The sequence below is a fragment of the Rhineura floridana genome, chromosome 3 (genome assembly GCF_030035675.1).
Source record: "Rhineura floridana isolate rRhiFlo1 chromosome 3, rRhiFlo1.hap2, whole genome shotgun sequence".
NCBI classification, from domain to species: domain Eukaryota; kingdom Metazoa; phylum Chordata; class Lepidosauria; order Squamata; family Rhineuridae; genus Rhineura; species Rhineura floridana.
This window is the reverse complement of record NC_084482.1, coordinates 171,928,585-171,952,968: the sequence shown is the minus strand read 5'-3', so window position 1 is coordinate 171,952,968 and position 24,384 is coordinate 171,928,585. Positions and strand designations below refer to the sequence as shown.

Genomic DNA, 24,384 nt, shown 5'->3' with positions numbered 1-24,384 from the left:
CCTTCCTCTGCAGGTGTATTATTGTCATGCCTTCTGTGGTGGAAGAATAACTGAGCTTCTTCTTCCTTTTTGCTGTCATCTGTTTGGTGTGGTGCCCCTTCTGGCTGGTGTGCGTGCTTTCCTCATCAAAGTGGACAGCTCTGTATACTCCAACTTCACCAGTTTTGGGATCTATGACTCGATATCCCTTCTGTGTTAAAGAATATCCAATGAATATTACTTCCTTGGCAGTGTTGTCAAGTTTTGACCTCTTTTGTGTCGGGATGTGCGCAAAGGCCCCCGAATACACGAAGGTGAGACACGCTTGATGTCCTATCATGCCATAGTTCAAATGCTGTTTTGTTGGTTGCAGATGCAGAAAGTTGGTTCTGCAAATACGTGGCAGTAACTGCTCCTTCTCCCCAGTACTTTTGTGGTAACTGTGCATCTTCCAAGGAACAAATCATCTGTCCAAGCGTCCTGTTCATGCGTTCTGTGACCCCATTCTGTTCTGGACTGTAAACAACTGTAGTCTGGTGCTCTATGCCTTCCTCATGGAGAAAGTTCTGCATAGCCCTAGACACATATTCTCCTCCATTGTCAGATCTTATGATCTGTGCCTTTCTGCTAAATTTGTTGGACACAATTCTGACACAGTCCTTCAATTTTTGAAGTACTTGACTTTTCTCTTTTAGCAGGTACATTGTAGTATACCTTGAGTAGTCATCTATAAAAGTCAGCATGTATCAATTTCCACCCTGGGATGGCACCTTCATTGGCCCACAAAGATGTGTGAATTAATTCTAGAGGCTTTTTTGTTTTCCTCTCACTTTTCTTAGGAAATTTTGGTTTCACACTCTTTGTCTTTATACAGCACTCACATCTTTCTGTGCATTTGTATTGTCTCATTTTAATGCCTCTAGCCAAATTCTCATTCTCTAGAGCACTTACTCTGGCTAAGCTGGCATATTCCATTCTTCTATGCCAAATATGCAAACATCCAGAATTACAGGTTTCCTTGACCATATTTGCATGCATAGCTTCAAGGTATTTTAAATGCAAAAATCTATTTTTCAATTTGCAATATTTCTCCTTCATCTAGAATGTGGCAAAATTCTCCACTCATATAAAATTAACCCCCCAGTTCCATTATCTTAGTAGCACTTACTAAGTTGTCTTTAAAATCTGGAACATATAGGCAGTTTTTAAGTCTTTTGCCTTCTGGAATTTTGCAAAGCAGTTGGACCGTGCCTATTCCTTGAGAAAGGAATGTATCTCCAGAAGCAGTTTTTACTTCCTGTTTATAGTTTTTAAAATACTTAAACAAATTTTTATCTTTCATTAGGTGGGTTGTACAGCCTGAATCAATTAAAAATCAGTTTTTATAATCATTTTTCCTTTCATCAGATACATGGTAACTAGAAGCGTTCACTTTAGTCTGCCCAGCAGTTTTTCTCCTTTCAGTTTGCCTTTGTTTAAAGTCAGGCTTTGCTCCTGTCTGACACCTATTGCAATCTCTTTGAAGGTGATTTGGAGATTTGCATATGAAACCCCTTTTGCTGTGTTTGTCTATGCCCTTTTGTGGATTTGGGCAATGACTCATCCCTCTGTCTTTTCAATCTCTGCCTGTAGTAAGGTTTGCCTTCTCAGACAGAGTTTGTTCCTGTCTCTCTTTAAAGTCCTGGTACTTCAAATATGATACAATTTGATTCATATTCTGGTGTGTCTGTTCTAGCACATAAGCAATTAATTTATGACATTCACGGAGAGAGCTTTTTGCATGTCATCATCAATTTTTCTCCCACATCTCTCCAGTTCTCGGAGCAGTTCTGTGAACCTTTCTAGATGTGTATTGAGAGTCTCTGCCTCTCTCAGAGTAAACAATTCCTTGTAAAGGAACATTACATGATTTTCAGACTTTCTGTCATATTTCTTCTTGCTTCTGCCATATTTCGTTCACATTCTTACATCCTATGCAAACATTTAGTGCCTCATCTTATAATGCAGAAATAAGAAGATATTTCACTTTTGCATGCTTAGGTCTCCAGGATGCTGTAGCAGTTGCATCCTCTGCTGAGGGTTCAGGATCGCTCAGGATTTCATACAGATCCTCTCCTTCCAGGACTGCAGTCATTCGAAGACTCCAGACCACATAATTGTCCTTCTCTAGCCTCGGGATGCTTCTCTTAAGTGTTGATTCTTCAGCCGTCCTTTCCTATCTTTTGTTCTGTTTTTCTTTCTCTAGCCTAGTCTCTTTCTTCGATTACCTTTGTAAATCACACACAGTATTCAGCCTTTTTAGCTTTTAGGCACAACTTGCAATTCAACTTAGTTTACTGGGCCCGTAACCATTTGTTATGTAAATTTGTATAGATATTAGCAGAGATTGTCAATGGTCTGAGATGTGTGCATGCCAGTGTGTGTGTTTACCTAAGTAGCAGGCTTTTACCCTGCATTGAGATCATTGAGACTTAAGACTTAATAAAATAAGAAAAGCTACTTTATTTATAGAAATACATAGTAGATAGAAAGGCATACCTAGTTCTAACTAACTAACTAAGATGGAGGTGCAACACCCAGGTTTAGGAGTTACTCTCATGGCTCAGGAGGGAGAGAGCAGAGACAAAGGTGTCTCCTCTCTCTTGGACAGATGAAGAAGAGAAGAAGGGAAGGGCAGAAGGAGGAGGGGCAGATAAGCTTCCCTAAGCATATCAGTCTAATGATGGAAGTCAGTCAGTCACAGCATCACAGGTAAAGGTAGTCAAGCCTAGCCATCTGGAGGACCCTAACTCAATCTCCCTTCTGGAACATAAACAAAAGAACAAAACAGGAGGTGCTCTTGTCCCACTTCCAACAATCACACTGTTGGATTATATTCAGCTTGTGATCACCAACAATTCCGAGACCCTTCTTGCATGTAGTATTGTTGAGCCAAGTATCCCCATCTTATAACTGTGCATTTGATTCACCCCTACATGTAGAACTTTGCACTTATCCCTGTTAAATTTCATTCTGTTGTTTTCAGCCAATGCTCCAGCCAATCAAGATCACTTTGAATTTTGTTTCTGTCTTCCAGAGTATTAGCTATCCTTCTCAATTTTGTATCATCTGCAAATTTGATAAGCATTCCCTGTACTTTCTCATCCAAGCCATATGAGCCCTGTGGTAGTCCGCTCAATACCTCCTCCCAGTTTGAAAAGGAACCATTAATAAGCACCTTTGGGTATGATTCTGTAGCCAACTGTGGTTCCCCTGATAGTTGTTCTATCCAGCCTACATTTAGCTATCTTGCTAATCAGAATATCATGGGGCACTTTGTCAAAAGCTTTGTATCCAAATCAAGATATATTACGTCCATAGCATTCCTACAGTCAACCAGGGAGGTTGCCTGATAAAAAAATGAGATAAAATTAGTCTGGCAGGATTTGTTCTTGTTAAATCCATGTTGCCTTCTAGTAATCACTGCATTGTTTTCAAGGTGCTTACAGATTGACCTCTCCAGATTTTCCCAGGGATTGATGTCAGGCTGACTGGTCTGTAGTTCTCAGGTTCCTTTTTTTGCCCTTTTTGAAGATAGAACAACATTAGCCCACATCCAGTCATCTGGCACTTCACTCATCCTCCATGATTTCGCAAAGATAATAAACAGTGGTTCCAAGAATTCTTCAGCCAGTTCCATCGATATTCCAGGATGCAGTTCAACAGGCCCTGCAGATTTGAACTCGTTCAAATTGCTTAGGTGTTCCTTGACCATTTGTCTATCAATCTCAAGTTGCAATCCTGCCCCTTCAAGTTCATGTTTTCCAGGAGGGTCATAGACCCTGTTTGAGAGAACACTGAGCCAAAGTAGGAACTGAACACTTCTGCCTTTTCTTCGTCATCTGTTATCATTTTGCCATCTGTTTGACGTCTTTTATCATCATGGTGGTAGCTGTACCAATTTTCTCCATTTTGAGAATATCATGATTGTTCTTCAAAGAGTTGGATGGTTTACCTGCATTTCTAAATTCCAATTAGGCTTTACATTTTTGTTTAGGTAAAATTAGATCTCAAACAGATTTTATGAACTTTCTCAGATTCAAATTCAAAGTATCTGGATACCTCCTTGGTCTTCTGCTCCCTAAAAACTGAGGTGCTTAGGTTGAGATGGCTGCAAACATGTAGTACAATGAGGAAGATACAGGACAGCTAGGAAAGTGAAGGTGCCAACAAGCTCCAACTTGCAAATCCTGAAGACCCATATCAAATCTGTGTCCAAATGCACATCCCTATAATGGAGCACAGACAAAACTAAAGAATAGGATCCCACAGAGACAGCCTGGATTATTTTGTGTCATGTTTTCTTGAGTGATTTACATCTGAGGAAGTGTATCAGTTATGCCCAACTCATGATGTGACATTAAAATCTTTAGTGTCACTCTGTTCTTCTTGAAATGAAATTAAGGCCAGAATCAAATTCAGACTTTTGGGGAATAAATCCCACTGAATGCAGCTAAATTTACATCTGAGAAACTTCTCAGAAGTGTTGGAAGTAGGGGCAAGAGCAACTCCTCCTTGGGTTCTTTTGTTTCTTTCCAGAAGGAAGATAGAGTTAGTGTCCTCCAGCTGGCTAGGCTTGCCTACCTTTACCTGTGCTCTTCTCTACCTAACTTCCTGCCTTTGTAGACTCATATGCTCAGGGAGGCTTATTTGCCCCTCCTTCGTCTTCTTCGACTGTCTGGGGAGAGAGGAGACATCTTTGTCTTTGTTCTCTCTCCTGAACCATGAGGGCAATACCCAAGTCTGAGCATTGTGCCTCCAACTTATTTAGTTAGTTAGAACTAGGTATGCCTTTCCCATCTACTATGCATTTCTATAAATAAAGTACCTTTTCTTATTTTACTAAATCTTAAGTCTCTGTGATTTAAATGCAGGATAAAAGCCTGCTTCCTAGGTAAATACACACACTGGCACATCCAGCTCAGACCGCTGAGTTACTCTGCATATTTCATTAACAAAAAGTACAAAATCAGGCTGATGGTAGATTGACCTGTACTTCTACTGCTCTCACGTCTTTCCTTTTTTTTAGGACATGGTGCTCTAGACATAAAGGCACATGTTCTAAGGTTCATTTGCAGCAATGCATTTAATGATATTATACCCCTCAGAAGAAGCAGTCACTGCTTTTGTTGTCATAATATCTGTTAGTTTAGATTAACTAGACTGTCTGAAAGTGACCCTCAGGTATAGACATCACTTTTAATACCCCTATCCCAATCTTCTCTATGTTGAAAATACATGCAAATCTACTTGAAGATGTGATGACCCTTTTAGGAAGTATGTACAAGAAACACACTTTCTCTCTTGCCTTGCTAATTTTTAAAGGGATTTGCGGTTCATATGTGTACCAACATGGATACATATGATATGGTCCCAATTACAGCGTTAGACTTAGAAGTAAAATTTAGAAATCTGTCGATATGCTGCCATGACATCTTCTTTTGTTTTTTGTTTTTAAGAGCGGCTGTATAATATCCTGAGGGTTGAATTCCTTGTAACTCCAGATGCCAGCTTCTGATACTGAACTCTTGCCTTCAACGGCCTATTCTTGGCAGATACTCAATTCCTGTGACTAATATCAGCCTGGATGGATTGGTAGGCAATTCTACTGCATTTCATTGAATTCTAGCAAGAACTATAGTCATTTACACAGGGGACTTGTTGACTATATCTGTTAAGTCATTAATTGTGAGTTAGGATGGCCATAAAAACCTAGATGATGGACTGGAATTCAGAGTGTTTTTAATGGACAGAGTAGTTCAGGTGGTCCAGTCTGATTTTTACTTCCCTTTCAGCATTCCGACTAGAGTCAAGAAAACAAGTGCCTTTGCAGCCAATAAGCCAACAATATAGCTAGAAGCTGCCTGAGTGTTTGTTACACTTTGACCTTTTCCATTGATCTTACTCTCCCAGGTTTGAAATGATTCTTAAAGGCTTTTAGAGAAATGCTATTAAGTGGCAAACATTTTCTTAATGTTTAGCTAGTCCTGCTATAGAGTTTTTCCTTTTTTTTAACAATCTAAGCACTCTTTTAGTGTCAAAATTATCAAATGCTGTGAAATGATTCGACTCACACATGCTAGTTACAGACTGGCAGCTGAAGAGCACATATGTAAACTGCTGCCATCTTAACCAGTCCTACCGTTTGAGCAGTGGCAACAGCAACGATCTGTTGCACAGTTACTGCCACGTCCATAACATCTCAGTGATGGTTGGAGATTCTCTGAGTTTAGCTTCCTGTCCTGAAACTGGTGAGATCTGTGGATCACATTCAATGTTTTCAGAAAATCCATCATCTGTACGTAGGGGTGCCCCCAGTTTGCTGAATAAAAGAGCTTGGCCATCTGAGGATGAGCAGTTAATTTGGTCCCCAGTGATGTGGAGTGGGGAAGCTGCTCTTTTACCTTTGCATTTATGCAGAGTGATGTATGGCAGTGGCTATATTTATTTATTTATTCAATTTGTATCCCACCCTTCCTCCCAGCAGGAGCCCAGGGCGGCAAACAAAAGCACTAAAACACTTTAAAACATCATAAAAACAGATGTTAAAATACATTAGAACAAAACAGCATTAAAAACATTTTTTAAAAAAACTTTTAAAAAGGGTTAAAAACATTATTAAAAAACATATTAAACAATTCTGACACAGATGCAGACTGGGATAGGTCTCAACTTAAAAGGCTTGTTGAAAGAGGAAAGTCTTCAAAAGGTGCCAAAAAGATAGCAGAGATGGCACCTGCCTAATATTCAAGGGGAGGGAATTCCACAGGGTAGGTGCCGCCACACTAAAGGTCTGTTTCCTATGTTGTGCAGAACGAACCTCCTGGTAAGATGGTATCTGCAGGAGGCCCTCACTTGCAGAGCGCAGTGATCGACTGGGTATGTAAGGAGTAAGACGGTCTTTCAGATATCCTGGTCCCGAGCTGTATAGGGCTTTGTATGCTAAAACTAGAACCTTGAACCTGGCCCGGTAGCAAATGGGCAGCCAGTGCAATTCTTTCAGCAGTGGGGTGACATGTTGGCGATACCCTGCCCCAGTGAGCAGTCTTGCTGCTGCATTTTGCACCAGCTGCAGCTTCTGGACCAACCTCAAGGGCAGCCCCACATAGAGCGCATTACAGTAATCCAGCCTAGAGGTTACCAATGCGTAGACAACAGTGGTCAGGCTATCCCAGTCCAGAAACGGCCGCAGCTGTCTCACCAACCGAAGCTGGTAAAAGGCACTCCTAGCCACTGAGGTCACCTGGGCCTCTAGCAACAAAGATAGATCCAGGAGCACCCCCAGGCTATGGATCTGCTCTCAGAGGGAGTACGACCCCATCCAGAGCAGGCAACTGACCAATTATCTGAACTTGGGAACCACCAACCCACAGCGCCTCCATCTTGCTAGGATTCAGACTCAGTTTATTGGCCCTCATCCAGCCCACCACAGAGTCCAGGCAGCGGTCAAGGGCTTGCACAGCCTCTCCTGATTCAGATGTTACAGAGAAATAGAGCTGGGTATCATCAGCATACTGCTGACACCTCGCCCCAAAGCTCCTGATGACTGCTCCATATAGATGTTAAACAGCATGGGGGACAAGATGGTACCCTGCGGCACCCCACAGCACAGCTGCCAGGGGGCTGAAAGACAGACCCAATGCTATTTTCTGAGAGCGACCCTGGAGATAGGATAGGAACCACTGTAAAACAGTGCCTCCAATACCCATCTCACCAAGTCGGCCCAGAAGGATGCCATGGTCAATGGTATCGAAAGTCGCTGAGAGATCAGGCAAGAACAACAGGGTCGCACTCCCCCTGTCCTTCTCCACCACTCTATATGGTGGTAGGAAAGCTAGAGGTCTTCCAGTAAGTGGCACCTACCAATTCCCACCCTCACAAAATGATGCGCTGTATAATTCTAGCTCTTACATGGCCAAGGAAAGGTGAACAAGGAAACCACATTTTGCCATGCTACATTATTCATTGATATAGAAATCTTGTTTATTTGCCTAATTTAGTTTGAGCAAAAGCATGGAGTTGGAGCCAGATAAAATTAGCCATGTTTCAGTCCCATTAGAGTCCATGCAACAAGTTGGTCATGACTAACAAGTTTCATTGATTTCCATGAGACCAAAGTGTGACCAGCTTCCCCTGGATCCACCAATGTGATTTTGCTCAAGCTAAATTAGACACATAATATTTCTGCAACTTGTCTTTTTTGTATTTCACTGCTCTACTTTCATACTTTATACTACACTTGTTATTTGAATTTATTTTGTATGTGATAACAAGGAAAACATCTTGATTAGAGATTATGAGAGAATAATAACAAAGCCATGCAGGACAAAGAAGCACTTCACTATAAACAAATGGAGACACTGCATGAACCTTTCAAATATGTCATATCTACAAGGACTAGAAACACACATATATAAAAAAGGCCAAGTTTTTCTTTGAAATCTATTTCAGGGATAAAAGTTTGCTTTTGTTACTACATTCAAAATTAAAACAAACCAGGGGATAGCTGTGATTTCTTATATATCAGTTGAGGACATGGCCTCTAATTGTTTAATTACATAACATTTAATTAACTACATATTAAAGTTAATAAGCACTAATTTCCTGCAGACTGTATACCAAATTGCAGAAGAAATATATTTTCCAGTATATAAGTGCATAATATGAACGTATTAGCTGCTAAGTCCTTGGCACATGAAAATAGAATAAAATGTTTTGTATGTTAAATGGCTACTTATTACTCATACCTCTAATTCTAGCTCCTCTCTGTCCATTTCTTGATGAATGCTTCCCATGTAATCATTTGGGTCATAGTATTCGTGTCCTGATGAATGCCTAGGAAAATAAAGCACGGTTTAGGTTATCACTCCCCATTCTAATTAACATATTAATCCTCCTTCAGCTTCATGGCAGATTATCACTAATATGTCACATATACATCCAGACTGATGTGCTGCATGTGATCAATGGTGTTGAGGATGTAAGCTCATTAAACAAAAGAGCAAACAAATATAAAAAACCCCTATCCTGCTGCCTTAACATATTGGCCAACCAGGCAGGGCTGGTCCACTAGAGAGAGAGGAATGTTTGTCATAGCCAGGTGGTGGTACTGCTGTTCACCATCAGGAAAGACAAAAATGCAAAGGAGGTAAGGCTTGGGGGTAATATTTTGTGGATGGTGCCATCATAAACCTGTGAGGGGGTAAAAGGGGAGTGTTGAATAAGAAGGATGTCAGAGCTTTGCCTCAACCAGTGTTCTCTATTGGAAAGAGCTTGCTTTGGAAGTGGGTAGCTAATTTAAAAAGTTTAAACTTCCAAAAGGGAGAGGCTGTGCAAGCCCTGGATGGCTGCCTGGACTCGGTGGTGGGCTGGATCAGGACCAATAAACTGAGTCTGAATCCTAGCAAGACGGAGGCGCTGTGGGTTGGTGGTTCCCGAGTTCATACAATTGGTCACTTGCCCACTTTGGATGGGGTCATACTCCCTCTGACAGAGCAGGTCCGCAGTCTGGGAGCGCTCCTGGCTCCATTTTTGTCACTAGAGGCCCAGGTCACCTCAATGGCTAGGAGTGCCTTTTACCAGCTTTGGCTGGTAAGACAGCTGTGCCTGTTTCTGGACAAGGATAGCCTGACCACTGTTGTCCATGCACTGGTAACCTCCAGGCTGGATTACTATAATGCGCTCTATGTGGGGCTGCCCTTGAGGTTGGTCCGGAAGCTGCAGCTGGCGCAAAATGTGGCAGCAAGACTGCTCACTGGGGCAGGGTATCGCTAACATGTCACCCCACTGCTGAAAGAATTGCACTAGCTATCTCTTAGCTACTGGGCTAAGTTCAAGGTTCTAGTTTTGGTGTACAAAGCCCTATACAACATGGGACCAACATACCTGAAAGACCATCTTATTACTTATATACCCAGTCGATCACTGACCTCAGCAGGTGAGGGCCTCCTGCACATACCATCTTATCAGGAGGTCCGTTCCACACAACATAGGAGACGGTCCTTTAGTGTGGTGGCACCTACCCTTTGGAATTCCCTCCTCTTAAATATGAGACAGGCACCATCTCTGTTATCTTTTCGGCACATACTGGAGACCTTCCTCTTTCAACAAGCCTTTTAATTTGAGATCTTATCCCAGTCTGTGTCAGAATTGCTTTTTAATATGTTTTTAAACCTTTTTTTAAAAAAATATGTTTTTAAACCTTTTTCAAATATGTTTCTAAAGCCTTTTTAAAAAATGTTTTTACAGATGTTTTATTTTAATACATTTTAAAGTCTGTTTTTATGATGTTTTAAAGTGTTTGGTGCTTCTGTTTGCTGCCCTGGACTCCTACTGGGAGGAAGGGCGGGATATAAATCAAATAACAAGGATCCATGCATTATATTAATTAAGGTGGTAGTTGTAGAGTCCCATGTTACACTTGAATACAGCTCCCAACCACACTTCCACTGCTTCCAATAAGAAAACCTGGAGGGAAATATTCAGGCTGGTTTCCTAGTAACCACCTTTTCCATGCTCCCTCTTATCATCTCAGGAACAGGAAAGTATACTGACATGCTTCCTCCAGTTCCCTCTGCCTTGGAGGTGAAGGGAACAACAGTGAGCATGGGGGAAAATAGTAGCTTTATTTATTTAAATTTGTTAAAAGTCATCCTCAGTGAAGTAATATGGGCACTGTACAACAAAATAGTGAGAACATGACACTTAGGCCTGTCCTCTGACAGAAATGACACAAATAGACCACCCCACCCCACCCCAGCTTTGTAGCTTTTGTATTTGCCAGATTTCTGGTTGTGAAAAGGATATATTGATGTTAATGTTAATATCACACACACATATACAGAGGCGTGCGTGCACACGGATGCATTCATGCACGCACACACGCACGCACACACACACACGAAGAGAGAGTAGACAACCAGGTTTTAATTCCACTTTTAATATTAGAACTTGGGATCACCCAATGAAATTGATTGGCAACAGGTTCATAACTGTCACAACAAAGAAGTGTTACTCTAAGCAATGTATATTAACTTATGGAATTCACTTCCTTAGGATATAGGGATGGCTAAAAGTTTAGAGGGAGTTAAAAAGAATTGGACAAATTCATGGAGGATAGATGTATCAACAGCTATTTTAACTATAATAACAAAATAGAGCCTCTATGTCCAGAGACAATGTATGTCTGAATGCCGGATGTTGACGTCATATAATGGGGAGCACTACTGAACTCATGCTCTGCTTGTAGACTCCTGCAGATATCTACCTGGCCAGTGTTTGGAAATAGGATGCTGGATTGGAATGGAACCTTGGGCTAACCCAGCAGGTCTCTTATCACACTGTTTATATATTGGAGCAATGTAGATAATACATGGTACTTTTGGATAACTAAAGAGTCTGGCATGCTTTATACACACACACACAAATGCACACGCACGAACATGAGCTGCTTCCATGTAATGCGATCCCATGCTGTGGGAGGGTGCTGACCAGGTGGAAAAGTTCCATGTGACTGTTCTACTTGCATGGGTTTTTTATTCACAGAACTCTCAGAGCAGTTGGGATCATACAACAGGGAAGCATCACTGCATGCGATGGGGACCTAAGCTATCCAATGCTCCGCAGTTACTGATTTTTCCTCTGTCATATATCAGCCTTCCTGAACCTGGTACCCTCCAGATATTTTGGATTACAACTCTCATCATTCCCTGTGCAGAGCTGTGAAAGGAGTCAAAGAATGGCCACATTCTTATGCATTTAGCTGAAACCCCATTGAAGCAAGAACACCATCCAAACCTCTGCTTGATGTTCCTGCTCCTGCACTTCATTGCCAATGCCTGCACAGATATGAATACTGTTTTTCACCACATGCGTACCTTGCTATCAATAACATAATTGCCAGTTTCCATGAACGAGATGGGAAGAAATCCATCACAAACAACACTTTACAGCGTCCGGCAAAATTTCTATCACCTTCCATTTGCTGAAAGTATCACGTATCTTCAGAGAATGGATTATATGGAAAACGTTTTCCTGTACTAACAGTATGGGTGGGCTTGCATATAGGTGAAGACATAGGTTCATTTCTTTGTTTTACTTGAAAGTATAGAAGTATCAGGCTACCACTACAAGTAAGTAAAAATTGATTTTAAAACCTCCTTAACAACATTTTAAGGAAATATCAGGAAATACAGAACATTACATTTGCACAACATTGCCACAGGATTAGAATAAAAATAATTAATACCCTGAATTGGAATTTAGTGGCTCCCAGTCATTTGCAATTAATGGCCACCATTTTTTTTTTAAAAAGAGAGATTGAACAGCAGCAATGCAAGGAGGTAGTTAAGATAACTGCCAGACACATAAAACACAATCCAGATTTTAGGGGAAGACCTGTAGCGTAGTGGGAAAACTTATGCTTGATATATAGAAGGTCCTAGGTTCAACCCTTGGCTTTTCCAGTGAACAGACTCAAAGCTTCAGGGCTGGAAAGTATCTCTGTCAGAGAACCTGGAAAGCCACTGCTATCAGCCAGAGTATTAGGGATGAACAGATTTCTGTATTGTTCTATGGATTCACTCAGCTCAGTGTTCCATTCCTGCAGAATACTGGCTTAACTAGAAAGATTTCTAAAATTAATTCCCTAGCTGGGGCATGCACAGATTGCTGCACCTTGCAGTTCCCTTTCATTTGCACGGTCTCCTCTATGTGACATGTGCATTGACAAAATGTTGTAAAAACCCCATCCTGATACAATTACATGTTTGATTTCTTCAAAATTCTTTTTTTTTAATGCTCTTGCACATTGGTAAAATGCTGCATGACACACACAAAATGTATGGATGCAACTGTATATACAAGGCCACCAAGACTATTGTCTTTGTTGTTGGAAATTATTATTTATTTCGTATATTAAGACATTTATAAACTTGGAGTCCAGAGTCTGTGAGTTCAAATCCCCACTCTTGTCTCCTGGGTGTAAAGGGACCGCTAAAGATCACCCCCACAGTGAGTGGCTCACCCTATTCATAGGGTAGCCATAAGTCGGGATTGCCTTGAGGGCAGTCCATTTCCATTTCAAACTCCCCTTCACCTCAAGTGTCAGGGCAGTGGATTATAAACATAACCAAAAATGGTCATGAAACCATAAATGTTGAAATGTTTTATCAAATGTGCACATGCACATCAGTGATGGATAGTAAGGATGAGGAGGAGATATGAAAGGAACAGAAGAAACTGAACGCAAATGACACATGCACACCTTTCTTTACATTCATAAATTTAAAACAAAGGGACAGTGGAGAGTTTCAAATCCATCAGTTCCACTTTTGAAATAAGACCAGGTAATCTGGAACTCTGTAGATGCTTCAGAATTTCCATTGAATGGAATTTCTTCCCAATCCCAAAGAAGACTGACAGTCTGATTCAGTAAATGACAAGTTAAAAGTGATATAAGCATATGTGTTAAGTGTAGTCTGAGACGTTCTTTCTTTTTGTTGGGGGGGAGAGGGAGAGCAGCTTCCCTGTGCTGTACTGTAAACAGGCTTTGAAAAGTCACAACTTTCATAAACTTGCAATGCAGCATGTGAGATAGCTCAAAGCCGTGTTGTGTGTGGATCAATACATACATTATCTAGACCATTTTGCACACTTTATCATAATAAAGGGCCAGTCATTCGACACCCACATATAGGCACTTCAGTGGGTCCAGAATGGATCAGCTAGGGCTCTCACGACCATATAAGCATATTATGCCCATTTTGGAACATTTGCACTGGTCAACAATTATACTTCCAGACACAAAGTGCTGATTAAAACCTAAAAAGCCCTAAATGGCTTGGTTCCAGAGTACATAAAGTGCCACTTCTTCCCATATGATGCCACTTGTACTGTAAGATCTGTTGGACAGGCCCTTCTCTGCTGGGGTGAATGCTGTGAGGATTTAGGTTAGCCGAGATACGTAAGAGGGTCTTTTATGTGGCAGAAGACCATAAGAAGATCCTACTGGATCAGTCCAAAGGCCAATCAAGTCGAGCAACCCTGTTCTCAGATGCCTATCAGAAGCCCACAAGAAGGACCTCAGCACAACAGCACTGGCATTCAGAGGCACACCATCTTCCACAGTGGACGCAGAACTGGCAACATCCCAGTTGTGGAACTCTCTTCTGCTGAGGATTCATTTGGCCCCATCTCTTTTTTAGCTTCAGACTCTAGATGAAGACAGTTTTGTTCAGGTGTGCATTTTATTAATCTTGGTTTTTAAAGCAGATTCTGCCATGCTGTTACTGGTTTGTTTTGTCTTTTTGCTTTTCGTTGTTTGAAATGTTGAATTGATTACTGTTCTATTCTTCTTCGAATGCTGTTAACTTCACTAAATGTTGCTCTGGCAAGTGGAAAGGTGGGCTATAAATTATTCTGCAAAATAAATATGTGGTCTTAGACTATCCTGTTTCAGGAGAAACCAGCTACTTTCTGTGTGAATGCCTGAGACATTGTGTAGCTGCTATTCCCCAAAGATTTCTCGAAATCTGAATTATTATATATTCATGGGATTATTGGTCAAAAGATACCATTCTCTGAGGCATTCACATAATATGGCTCTATGTGGTCACTCTAATATATGCATCTGTCTTACAGAGCTGATTCACATATGCATATATATCACCTGATTACTCAGCACAAGAAATCTTCCCCATTATTTCTACAGATACTTCTCCTCAGTAAAAAAAAAAAGTGGCATTGTATGCTTGGGACACTACAAAAACATATGTGCAATTTTTGAGAATATAAGACTTTCCCCAAATTGTTATTTTGCATGTTAGTTTTTGTGTCCCGCCCCCTCATTTAAAGGGACAGAGACCTGGCATAATAATGTGTGAAAACTTTGAAGTGTGCAGATAGCCTCATACAATTTTATTTTTAAGTGGTTTGCTGCTGGAAGGGCTATTTATTTGGTTCTTCATTCAAAATGTCGATAGGTTTGTTATCTCTCAACTGTCAAGGTTATTGATTTCATCATTTTACGAAACAGGTTGAACAAGTGGGACCTAGAACAGTGTGAAGTGTTCCCAGTTTGGGATTCCAGCCATGCTATGCCACTGTATTTGCCTCCCCCCAGTTTTCCACATTTTCTTCCAGCATTTAGCATTCTGTGGACATTGAGCATGCTCAACCCTATTGGGATCCCTTGCTTTCTCCTTAGATTTTTTCCCCTTAAAGAATCTTTTGTATTTATGAAAGCCTGAATGTTCCTTCAAGTCTACTGATACCCCCTTCTTCTGGGTATGAGATGTTGCTTTGACTACATAAGCAATAGCAATGGCACTCACAGATTTAACATGAAAATCAGAGGGGACTTCTAATTTTGTTCCTGAAAATAGCAACCATGGGTGTTTCTTACATCTCTACCCAGCACTGAATTACTGATCTAAATCTTTAGGGTGATAAAAAAAATGTTGGCATCAAGAGACAAACATTCATGTTTTGAATTAGCCCAGAAAGGAAGACAGAAACTTCTGGATTCTTTCTCAGGTAAACACGCCATTTTCTTGGATCTTCATATTTCTGACAGCCATTATATTTGTATGCCTAATCTATGAAATCTAGCCCTGATATTATTTGTGTTGCTTCGTTGCTTCAGTGATTATTGCATTTAATGTAGTAAGTGGCGATAAAAATAGTTTTTAGAGTTTTAAGAAAACTGGTACTTACTCCTCAGGTAAGAGATAGGGATCCAGGACTGTAACTGGTGGGGCTGGCGAGCTCATCTTGGTAAGAGCCATAATGTGTTCAAAGGTGATATCTGTCTGGGTGCCCATATCTACCAGGAGACACTCATGAGAGGGGCTGAAGATCTTGGTGCGCGGTGCTCTCCGCAGGACCTGCACTACAATGGGATCTTTCGCTGTTTTGAAGGCTTCTACTGCTTGGTCATGGGTTGCTTTAGATAAATCTTTTCCATTTACCTGGGGGAAGGGGAGAGAAAAAAAGAGGAAAAAGGTGAGTCCTGTTTTTCTAGCATCCCCTTTGCATAAAACTATTCAGAAGATACATTTGTAAATGATATTTGAAACTAAGGCTGCAACTCTGGAATTCTTTACTCCAAACCTGGTGTACATTAGCAATGACAAAGAAGGGCAAGCAGTTCATAGTGGGTGGGTTAAATCCCTATGGAACAAGACACATCTCTTAACCTTGGCCTTTGACAACTGAGACATGTATTTTTAGGACCCACCCTATTTGGGATTTTAGGTTGTTTTTAGTGTCATATTTTAAAATTGTTGTAACCCTCCCTGGGACCTTTGGGTGAAGTGTGGGTAATAAATAATGATGATGATAATATGTTGTTGGATTGAGAACGGTTAATTTCTCCTTTTGGCAACTTCCAAAAGGCAGTGTCAGATTCACTTTCATCTGAAATCAGTCAAGGGACAGAGTGGGTGTTAAAGAAAAAAAAGTTCAGGAAATTGTACTAAGCTCCTACTGCACTATCAGGCACATTATCAAAGGCTAATAGTTTTAAATTGTATTATCACAGCTGCTTGTTTTAGCTCTCAGCTACAGAAAAAGAACATGACACAGGAAGTGAAAGTGGCTACATCAACTAATATATAACAAGCAAAACTCTTCAGTTTCCTCCACAACCTTGGGAATGCATTTCCTAACTGCTGAAGAGGCATTTTAAAAATTAAAAGTCATTTACATAATCTAAGTTACTACATGCAATATTGACCATTCATAAAACAGTTTTAATGGAGTAGAGAATAGTCCTGTTTCTGAAAGGAAGCTGATGTGGTGCCGTAAGCTACCTGGATGGGACAGTCATCCCCTCCCTAAATTTAGACATCCTTTGTGAGTGCCTACTGTATGGTCTTCATCTTGGTGCCAAAGTTTCCGAAGGCTGCAGTCCTCAGGGGATGGTGAGGTGAAATATGAAGGTGGTTTAGCTGCATTATCCTATGCCTTGCTGGGCTTGAACCAGCAAGGTTGAAGGGATGACAGAGTCATGATATTCCATTCCTCTGTCTGTTTCCTGTTTAATCCATGTATGGTTTCTGATGTTTTCCCTCCTATTGGAAGCATTAAGAGCAAACAGCGGGGGAGAGGTTTAGACCTGCTCAGAATCCCCAAACCCCAGGTTGGAGGCATGACAGGGGACTAGGAAGCCTTTGGAGCCATCAGATCCCAGCTGCTTCCTGACATGCTCCTAGGACACACACCCTTTTTGGGGCCTTTCAGTGTCAGACGTCTAATGCCAGTTGGGTCAGGGCTTTGGAAGAGTCAGGGTCAATGGAGAGGTTGGCTCCAACATTGGACCAACACTTGAGTAATGTTGGAGAAGCAGATCCAATCTACAGTATGGCCCTGAGCCACACAGGATTGTACAAACGATGTAGAGACCTATCCTCTCCCTTTCCTCCTGCCCTTCCCCTTCCCCTTCCCTCTCCCCTTCCTTCCCCACCCTCTCCCCTCAATTCCCCACCCTCTCCCCTTCCTTCCTCCTCCCTTTCCCACATCAGCCCTTCCTCCCTCCCCTACGTTACCAAATTCACGTTATTAAATTCTTCCAAGCTACACAGGAAGCGGATTGGACTGTGAAAGACCAACCCAAATGGTGTTTGCATTTTGACAAATTTGTAGGGCAGTCCAATATCTCAGAGAGGAGGTCAGGTCTCCTGCTCCCCTGGTGCATTCACTATAGCTGCCCAAGTTCCCTGCTTTTTAAAGTTTGACAGAAATATCTGTTGGCTATCGGTATATTCTTTAACTACAAAGGTTTTTTGCCTATTCAAAAGGCAGGATGAAGAGGTGTGTTGTCAGCATACAACAAAAGCTGTACAGTGAAGATGCCAGATGCATCCTGGCATCCTGGTTGCTAAGAAAAAAGGAAGGGCAAACTAAGGTCATTCTAAGGTCTACTTGAAAATAAGACAAAAGTAGGAAAAGTGCACTAAAGGAGAGGAGAAAACAGCAGGTCTTTAGGACCCCAAGGTTTCCTATTGCCTACAGTCCAAATAAGTCATTTGTCAATAACAGCTCTGACTTCACTCACTCATTGGCTAAAAACACTGACAGATGGGAGCAGTCAGGGTGGCTCATTCCACAGAAATTACTTAGAAGGATAACTGCACATTTTGCTGCATAACTTCCTTTGTAGGAGAACTAGAGGCTTACTTTTTTTTAAAAAAATGAAAGCTTAGAGTCTGCCTCCCAATGAGGGAACACCAATCACTGCACCCATGGGTATCAGGTTAGTGACCCCTAGTCTAGATGGGTGATAAAGGCCACTGTGCACACTAAATACAGTATGAACGCTAACATAACAGAGAATTATTCTGTTTGTCACTGGCAAGGTACACAGCTCAGTTAATGAGAAAAACACTGCTCTTTCCTCAAAGCCAAAAAACCACTTGCAAGTAGGTCTGTTACAGTTAAAAAAATTTCACCCAGGCACCAGCGAGAAACAAATTTCAGCTTACACATCTTGTGTGAGAATGAGGCCTTATTTCTTCTCAGAATCTCTCCTGCCCTGCCACTGGAGTGATGGAGCGGAGTTGCTAGATGATATTTTTATACCCAGGATCCAGCTTTACCCCAAAATCTCAGTAATACACACTGGGGAACGGCTGCAGCACTGGAGAATGGAGAAGACCTGCCTTGGGAATGAGTACCTGAGCATCTGGGTGCTTGCTTGCTTGCTCCTCTGGGTTGCTGACAGCTGGTCCCTGGTAAGTGCTGCAAGAACTGTGATTCCCTGCCTGCCCTGAATCCAGAGAGAGGCTGCAGTCAATTTTGCAGCCTCTTGCATCAGCTCCTGGCTAGGTCAGGGGGCATAAAAGCTGGCTGCCCTTGGGTGGTAGGTCATAGTTTGGTGGTTCTCCTGGACTTTGTGCATTCTATGGAACCACAGCTAGTATCTGTTGCTAGGAACTTATCTCAGGAGATCAGACCTTGCCTCAGTAAATCATGCAGGTTAAATTATTATAATGTACTGTATGTGGGGTTGTCTTTAAAGATGGTTCAAAATGCTGCTGCCTAAATTGTTGGTTGGAGATCAGAGAATGTAACACCAATCTCATACTAATTGCATTGGTTACTGGTGCATTTTCAAGCTCAAATCAAAGGGCTGGTTTTGCTCTTTAAAGCTCTACATAGTTTGGGACTGAGCTATTTGAAGGACCACCTACGCTTGTATGAGCTCACCCAGGCATTAAGATCTGCATCAGAGACCCTGCTTCTGACAGTAAAGCCAATTTGACTGGTGATCACAAGAGACTGGGCCTTTTCTGTGGTGGCCCCCAGATTAAAGAACTCCCACCCTACAGAGGTGTGAATGGTCCTGACTCTTCAAATTTTGAAGAAGGTGTAAAACTCATTTTTTTCAGGCCACCTTTTCTCCATTAAGGCTGTGCTTTCAAAGAGCTATTCTATTTCTACGTTGCTGTTCTAGTTTTAATTGCCCAATGTTATTAAATACTTGTTATACTGTTGCTTTTAAACTATCAGCTTTTGAATGTTTGTATCTTTTTATGAGATAGAAGCTGCCTTGGATAGGCTATCCTTCCCCCCCCCCCGTGTTCTATAAACAGTTACTTGAATAGGGTTAAGCTAAAGGCTTCATGGATGATTTTTGATCTACACTCATATGTAAACTGATAAGAGTGTAAGATATAGTTTAGTAGATCAGACCTTTAGGATCACTTTTGTTATTTTAAAAGAAAAATGTTAAAATTTTCTCAGGTCAATATGGCCATATAAAATTAAATAATGGGTAGCTATGACAAAACACCTGCTCCTTTCAGTTTTATAATCAATCCAAATGTATCATAAAGCTTTCATATATGGACTTGATGCACAGAGAAGTGAATTTACATTAGACTGAAGCAGGCCATTATTAGAAGCTAAGGTATGCACACATCAAAAGCCTTATTCTGTTAGTCACTCAAAGTATAATGATTGGGGAGGAATGACATTCTCCTGTTCCTTTTTCCTTAGTTTATTTATACAGTATATGTAGCACAATAGATCTGAAAGGCACTAAGTACAAGACAGCTACAAGAGGGTATTAGAAGAGAAGATTTATGCAGAAAAGCAGCCGAGTTCAAAGTAGGCCTCACAAATGTTCCTTTTTTCTAATTTAAGACCTCTATGTTCATACTTCTGTTTTTAAAATGCATACAACTGCATGTAGAAAAAGTTACTTACTTTAGAATCGTGGTAAATTATCTCCACTGTGAGATATGCATATATGTGATATCATAAGCCTGCTAACATGTTGAATGGATGCATCTCAAGACATGAGTGTGCACATCTGTATCTTGAAAAGGCAACAGCTGAAGTGCTCAAGCTACTCTTGGTGAAAGATTTTCCTAGCTCAATGAATATCATGTAAGACAGGCTTAACACAGTATTTTTAATTAAGATGCCTAACAATTATCTGCTTTACAGGCTGAAGATGTTTCACTGTTCAAATGCCTTATTTGTCTTGGGATAGTTTGAAGGAACGTGATGATCTATGGCATCTTTGTAACAGCTTTGGCATTATTGCAGTGCCAACATCAATTAAGGGAGGAAGGTGTGATGCGTCCTTCCCTGGCTCTCCCTGTCAGGTTCCTACCTGCTCGTGGTTACTGCCTATCTCTAGGCACCACCAGGGACTCCACCAGTCCGGACCGCTCTCTCTTATGATTTCTCTCCCCGCTCTAGCACAGATCTCAACAGATCCCCCTGCTAGGCAACCACCAGTAACGTCCCAATACTAGTATTCCCAGAGACTCTGAATACTGGTATTGTTATTCTCTTCACCGCTGCCACCATTTGTTACAGTTCCCCTTCAGCCTTGGTCATTACCTTACCCTCCCTTCTGGTCTGTGAAACCCCAGCCAAGGATCAGGCCTTTGGTAAACCAAATTAAGTATTTATTACAGATAACAAAGCTAACAAGATTAACAAGATTTCTTCTTAAGGCACATAAGCATATGGTTTTACTCAATACTAATCCGAACTCCACCTCCCTCCTGGTAAACAACTCTCTAAACCCCACCAAGCAATCCACTCTTTCTCTTCTCCCCCCAGATTCCACAATTCACCACCTCACATTCACCCAGATTTACCTGTCATCCTTTCATTTATACTGTCAGCCATTTTAAACATTCAGCCAATCATCAAGCATTCTATTGCCCATTCACTCCCCCTCCTCTTTCACTACTTACCATGTATACTCTAAACAACCAGCACTTACCATATATACACTAATATATAGGAACATCACATTGGGCACTTGTAATATTCCTGTCTAGTGTCGAGTATATGTCAGATCTCACTCCAATAAATGTTACATGCATTATTAATCAGAGATTGATGAATCAACCTTTTTGCCACAATCCACTGGCAAAATGGATCCTGAATGACTATCAGAATTAATGTATATCAGGTAGCATTATAAACTTTGTGACTATGGCCATTTCTATCCAGCTAAATGACATTGCAAGGAGGAAGGATTATTAAAGGAGAATATTTGAAGTATAAGAGTGTTTTTCAAGTATGGACAGAGTGGATTCAAACCACTAAGAAGCCATAACCCACATATATGCAGCAGATTTGGGGCCCAGAAAGGGATAATTTCAACCTGGGTTTGAGTCTGAGCCTTTTTCTGCTTAAAAACTAAATAGCACTTCTGTTCACTTTCAGGACTTACATTCAAATATCCAATGTAGTGTAGTGGTTAGAGTGCTGGCCTGGGACCTGAGCAACCAGGATTCAAATTCCCACTCAGCCATGAAGCTCTCTGGGTGATCTTGGGCCAATCACTGTCTCTCAGCCTAACCTACCTCACAGGGTTGTTGTTAGGATAAAATAGGGAGGGGGAGAACAATGTTTGTAAGCCACCTTGAGCTCTTTGGAGGACAGGTGGGATAGAAATGTAATAAATAAATATCCTTCTGTTTTTCTCCCTGCTGCAAAGCAAATGCTTTAAAAGACCTTAAGCGCTATCCCCAATCCACCACACTTTGCTGTTTGCATCAATGCAGTGCAAATAATTTTTTCTCTACACCTGCCAGATAGCTGTTGCACTTTACATGCAAAAGTAAGGACTCTCCCACCCCCGCCAGCATTTTCCTTAAAAAAGAAGAACAGTGACTTAAATTGTTACATTGTTTTCACAGGGACACAAGAGAATTGTCACTGAATTTGTGACATACACATGAGGCTGGGTGGGAAGAAGTAGTAACACAAAGTGAAAATTATGTGTGTGCTCCCTATTTGGAAGTTTTGCTCCTGTTTGTCAGCATAAAGCAGCCCTTCCCCCAGCTTTTGCTCAGGGTTCAACTTTCTGTAGCAATAGAGCCTTCATACATACAGATGGTCATGTTCTTTGAGGATGAGGAGGGGCAGGGATACTTGGATTATCCCTCCTCCCAGGCCTGGTACTACTGGGTGGCCAGGTTGGGCCCTGGCTGAGGGCCCCTGAAGGGCCCCTCCATAGGGTGGGGTTGTGCTCCCACTCTACAATTTGTGGCAGCATTGGGTCATATGACCTGACACTGCCACGGATCGTGGAGCAGGAGCTCCCAGGCACACCCCCATACAGGCAGTGTGGACTTCAATAAGCCTGCCTAAACCCCACCTACCATGCATTGTGCACGCATGCCTGCCATCACCCAAGATGGAGTGGGGACGTACCTAAGGGGTTGATGCTTCCGCCACCATCTTAGTTGATGAGTAGCATGCACAGTGCACATGATGTGCACACTGATATGAGAGAGATGGGGTGGACAGGCAGGCTTATTAGCCCTGCGCCGCCTGTATTAGGAGGGGGTGGTGGGCTGTACAGCACTGTGGCCCTGGGGCAGGTTGGTGCAGTCATGCCTAGCCCTGGCCCTGTCTCCTTCAGTGTTGATTAATAGGACAGCCACAATGCCCAAATAAGGCTATAGTAAATGGGAATCACTGGTAGGTGGTGGGGCTCTTGAAATTGGGAAGAATTGCTAAATATCCCTTCAATAAGAGTAGGCATTCATTCATTCATTCATTCTAAAAGGTTCAGCAACCCTGGAACTCAGTAGAGGGTGATGGAAGCTCCTCATTTGAAATATATGAAAGATCTACTCAAATTCAGAAACCAAATTTCTGTTACCATTATCTGTTTTTTGATGATTTCAAGGCTAGGCATCCACAGTTGCCTAATATGAAAGCTGAATCCAATGGCAGCAGAAGTTGGGAGATGAGGTGAGGCAAGGGTGAAAATCAAAATAAAGAGTTGAGACTCCAAGGGATTCTTGAAGAAATAATGGATGTGACGACAGATACCTTTTGAGTAAGAAAAGAGCATAAGAAAAACATAAGAGGAGCTCTGTTGGATGACAACAAAGGGCCATCTAGTCCAGTATTCTGTTCCAATAGTGGCCAACCAGATGCCTAAGAGAAGTCCACAAGCAAGACAGGAGTGCAATAGCCCTCTTCTGCTTGTGATCACCAGCAACTGGTATTCAGAGGCATACTGCCTCCGACACTGCAGTGTGTATACACTGTATAGACCCATCATAACTAGTAGCCGTTTATATCCTTATCTTTCACAAATCTGCAGAATTCCTTTTTAAAGCCATCTAAGAGGCAGCCATTGCTCCTTCCTTTATAGCAAACAAATAGCTCTGTAATGCTAATTAAAATAGACTGGATAAACCTAAGCACTTTTAGTCAGAAACAAATTCCAGTAATATTGAGGAATTTATTTTCATATCAGCCTAATTATGATTTCAGTTGTAGCTGATGGTGATTGGGACTGGTAGGACGGAAGGCAGGACAGTAGGCAAATTCAGAGCCAGTGACAGGCAGAACCAGAACCAATGACAGGAGGAGCCAATTAATTCCAGTTTTGTCCCCATCTTTCTAAGTTCTACAAGGGGTGACACTGAGATTAAGGAGGAAGAAGCTAATAGGCAGTGCCACCCCCTAGACTGGATGTAAGTAGGACATTAGGCTGGTGGGGCTGGCTGAGGGCTGGCTGAGAATGGTGTGGCAGTACCCCACTTGCCCTAATGGATCAATCTCCACTGCTAAGAACCAGTGCACCACAGTAGCAAGAGTATTGGTCCCTCCTCCCTCCACAACTTTTAAAGATACAAAAGACCTCTTGGTTGCCAGGCCCAGCCTCCAAGAGGTCTTCTGTATCTTTAAAAGTTGTGCAGGGGGGAGGGAGAATTCCACCTTGTGCTTTTTCCCATTACAGGGTTGCAAGAACACCTGCACTTGACTGACTTTCTTTTCTCCTAAAGACACAGGATCAGTCTCAGGGATTGAACCTGGCAACCCTATCTGTGACACTTGTGTGTGGCCTTTGTCATGACCCCAAAGTCCAGCAGT

The 24,384-nt window shown here is 41.7% G+C and overlaps 1 protein-coding gene across 5 annotated transcripts in view; it reads right to left on the bottom strand.

The window, feature by feature from the left end:
• PDZRN3 (PDZ domain containing ring finger 3) overlaps positions 1 to 24,384 on the bottom strand; it is a 284,005-nt gene that overhangs the window by 24,300 nt on the left and 235,321 nt on the right. For all 5 annotated transcript variants that reach the window (XM_061618594.1, XM_061618593.1, XM_061618595.1 and 2 more), the window contains 2 exons: positions 15,733 to 15,986; positions 8,766 to 8,853 (listed from right to left, as the gene is read on the bottom strand). In XM_061618594.1, the coding sequence (XP_061474578.1) occupies positions 8,766 to 8,853; positions 15,733 to 15,986 (342 nt within the window). The remainder of the gene's footprint in view (positions 1 to 8,765; positions 8,854 to 15,732; positions 15,987 to 24,384) is intronic.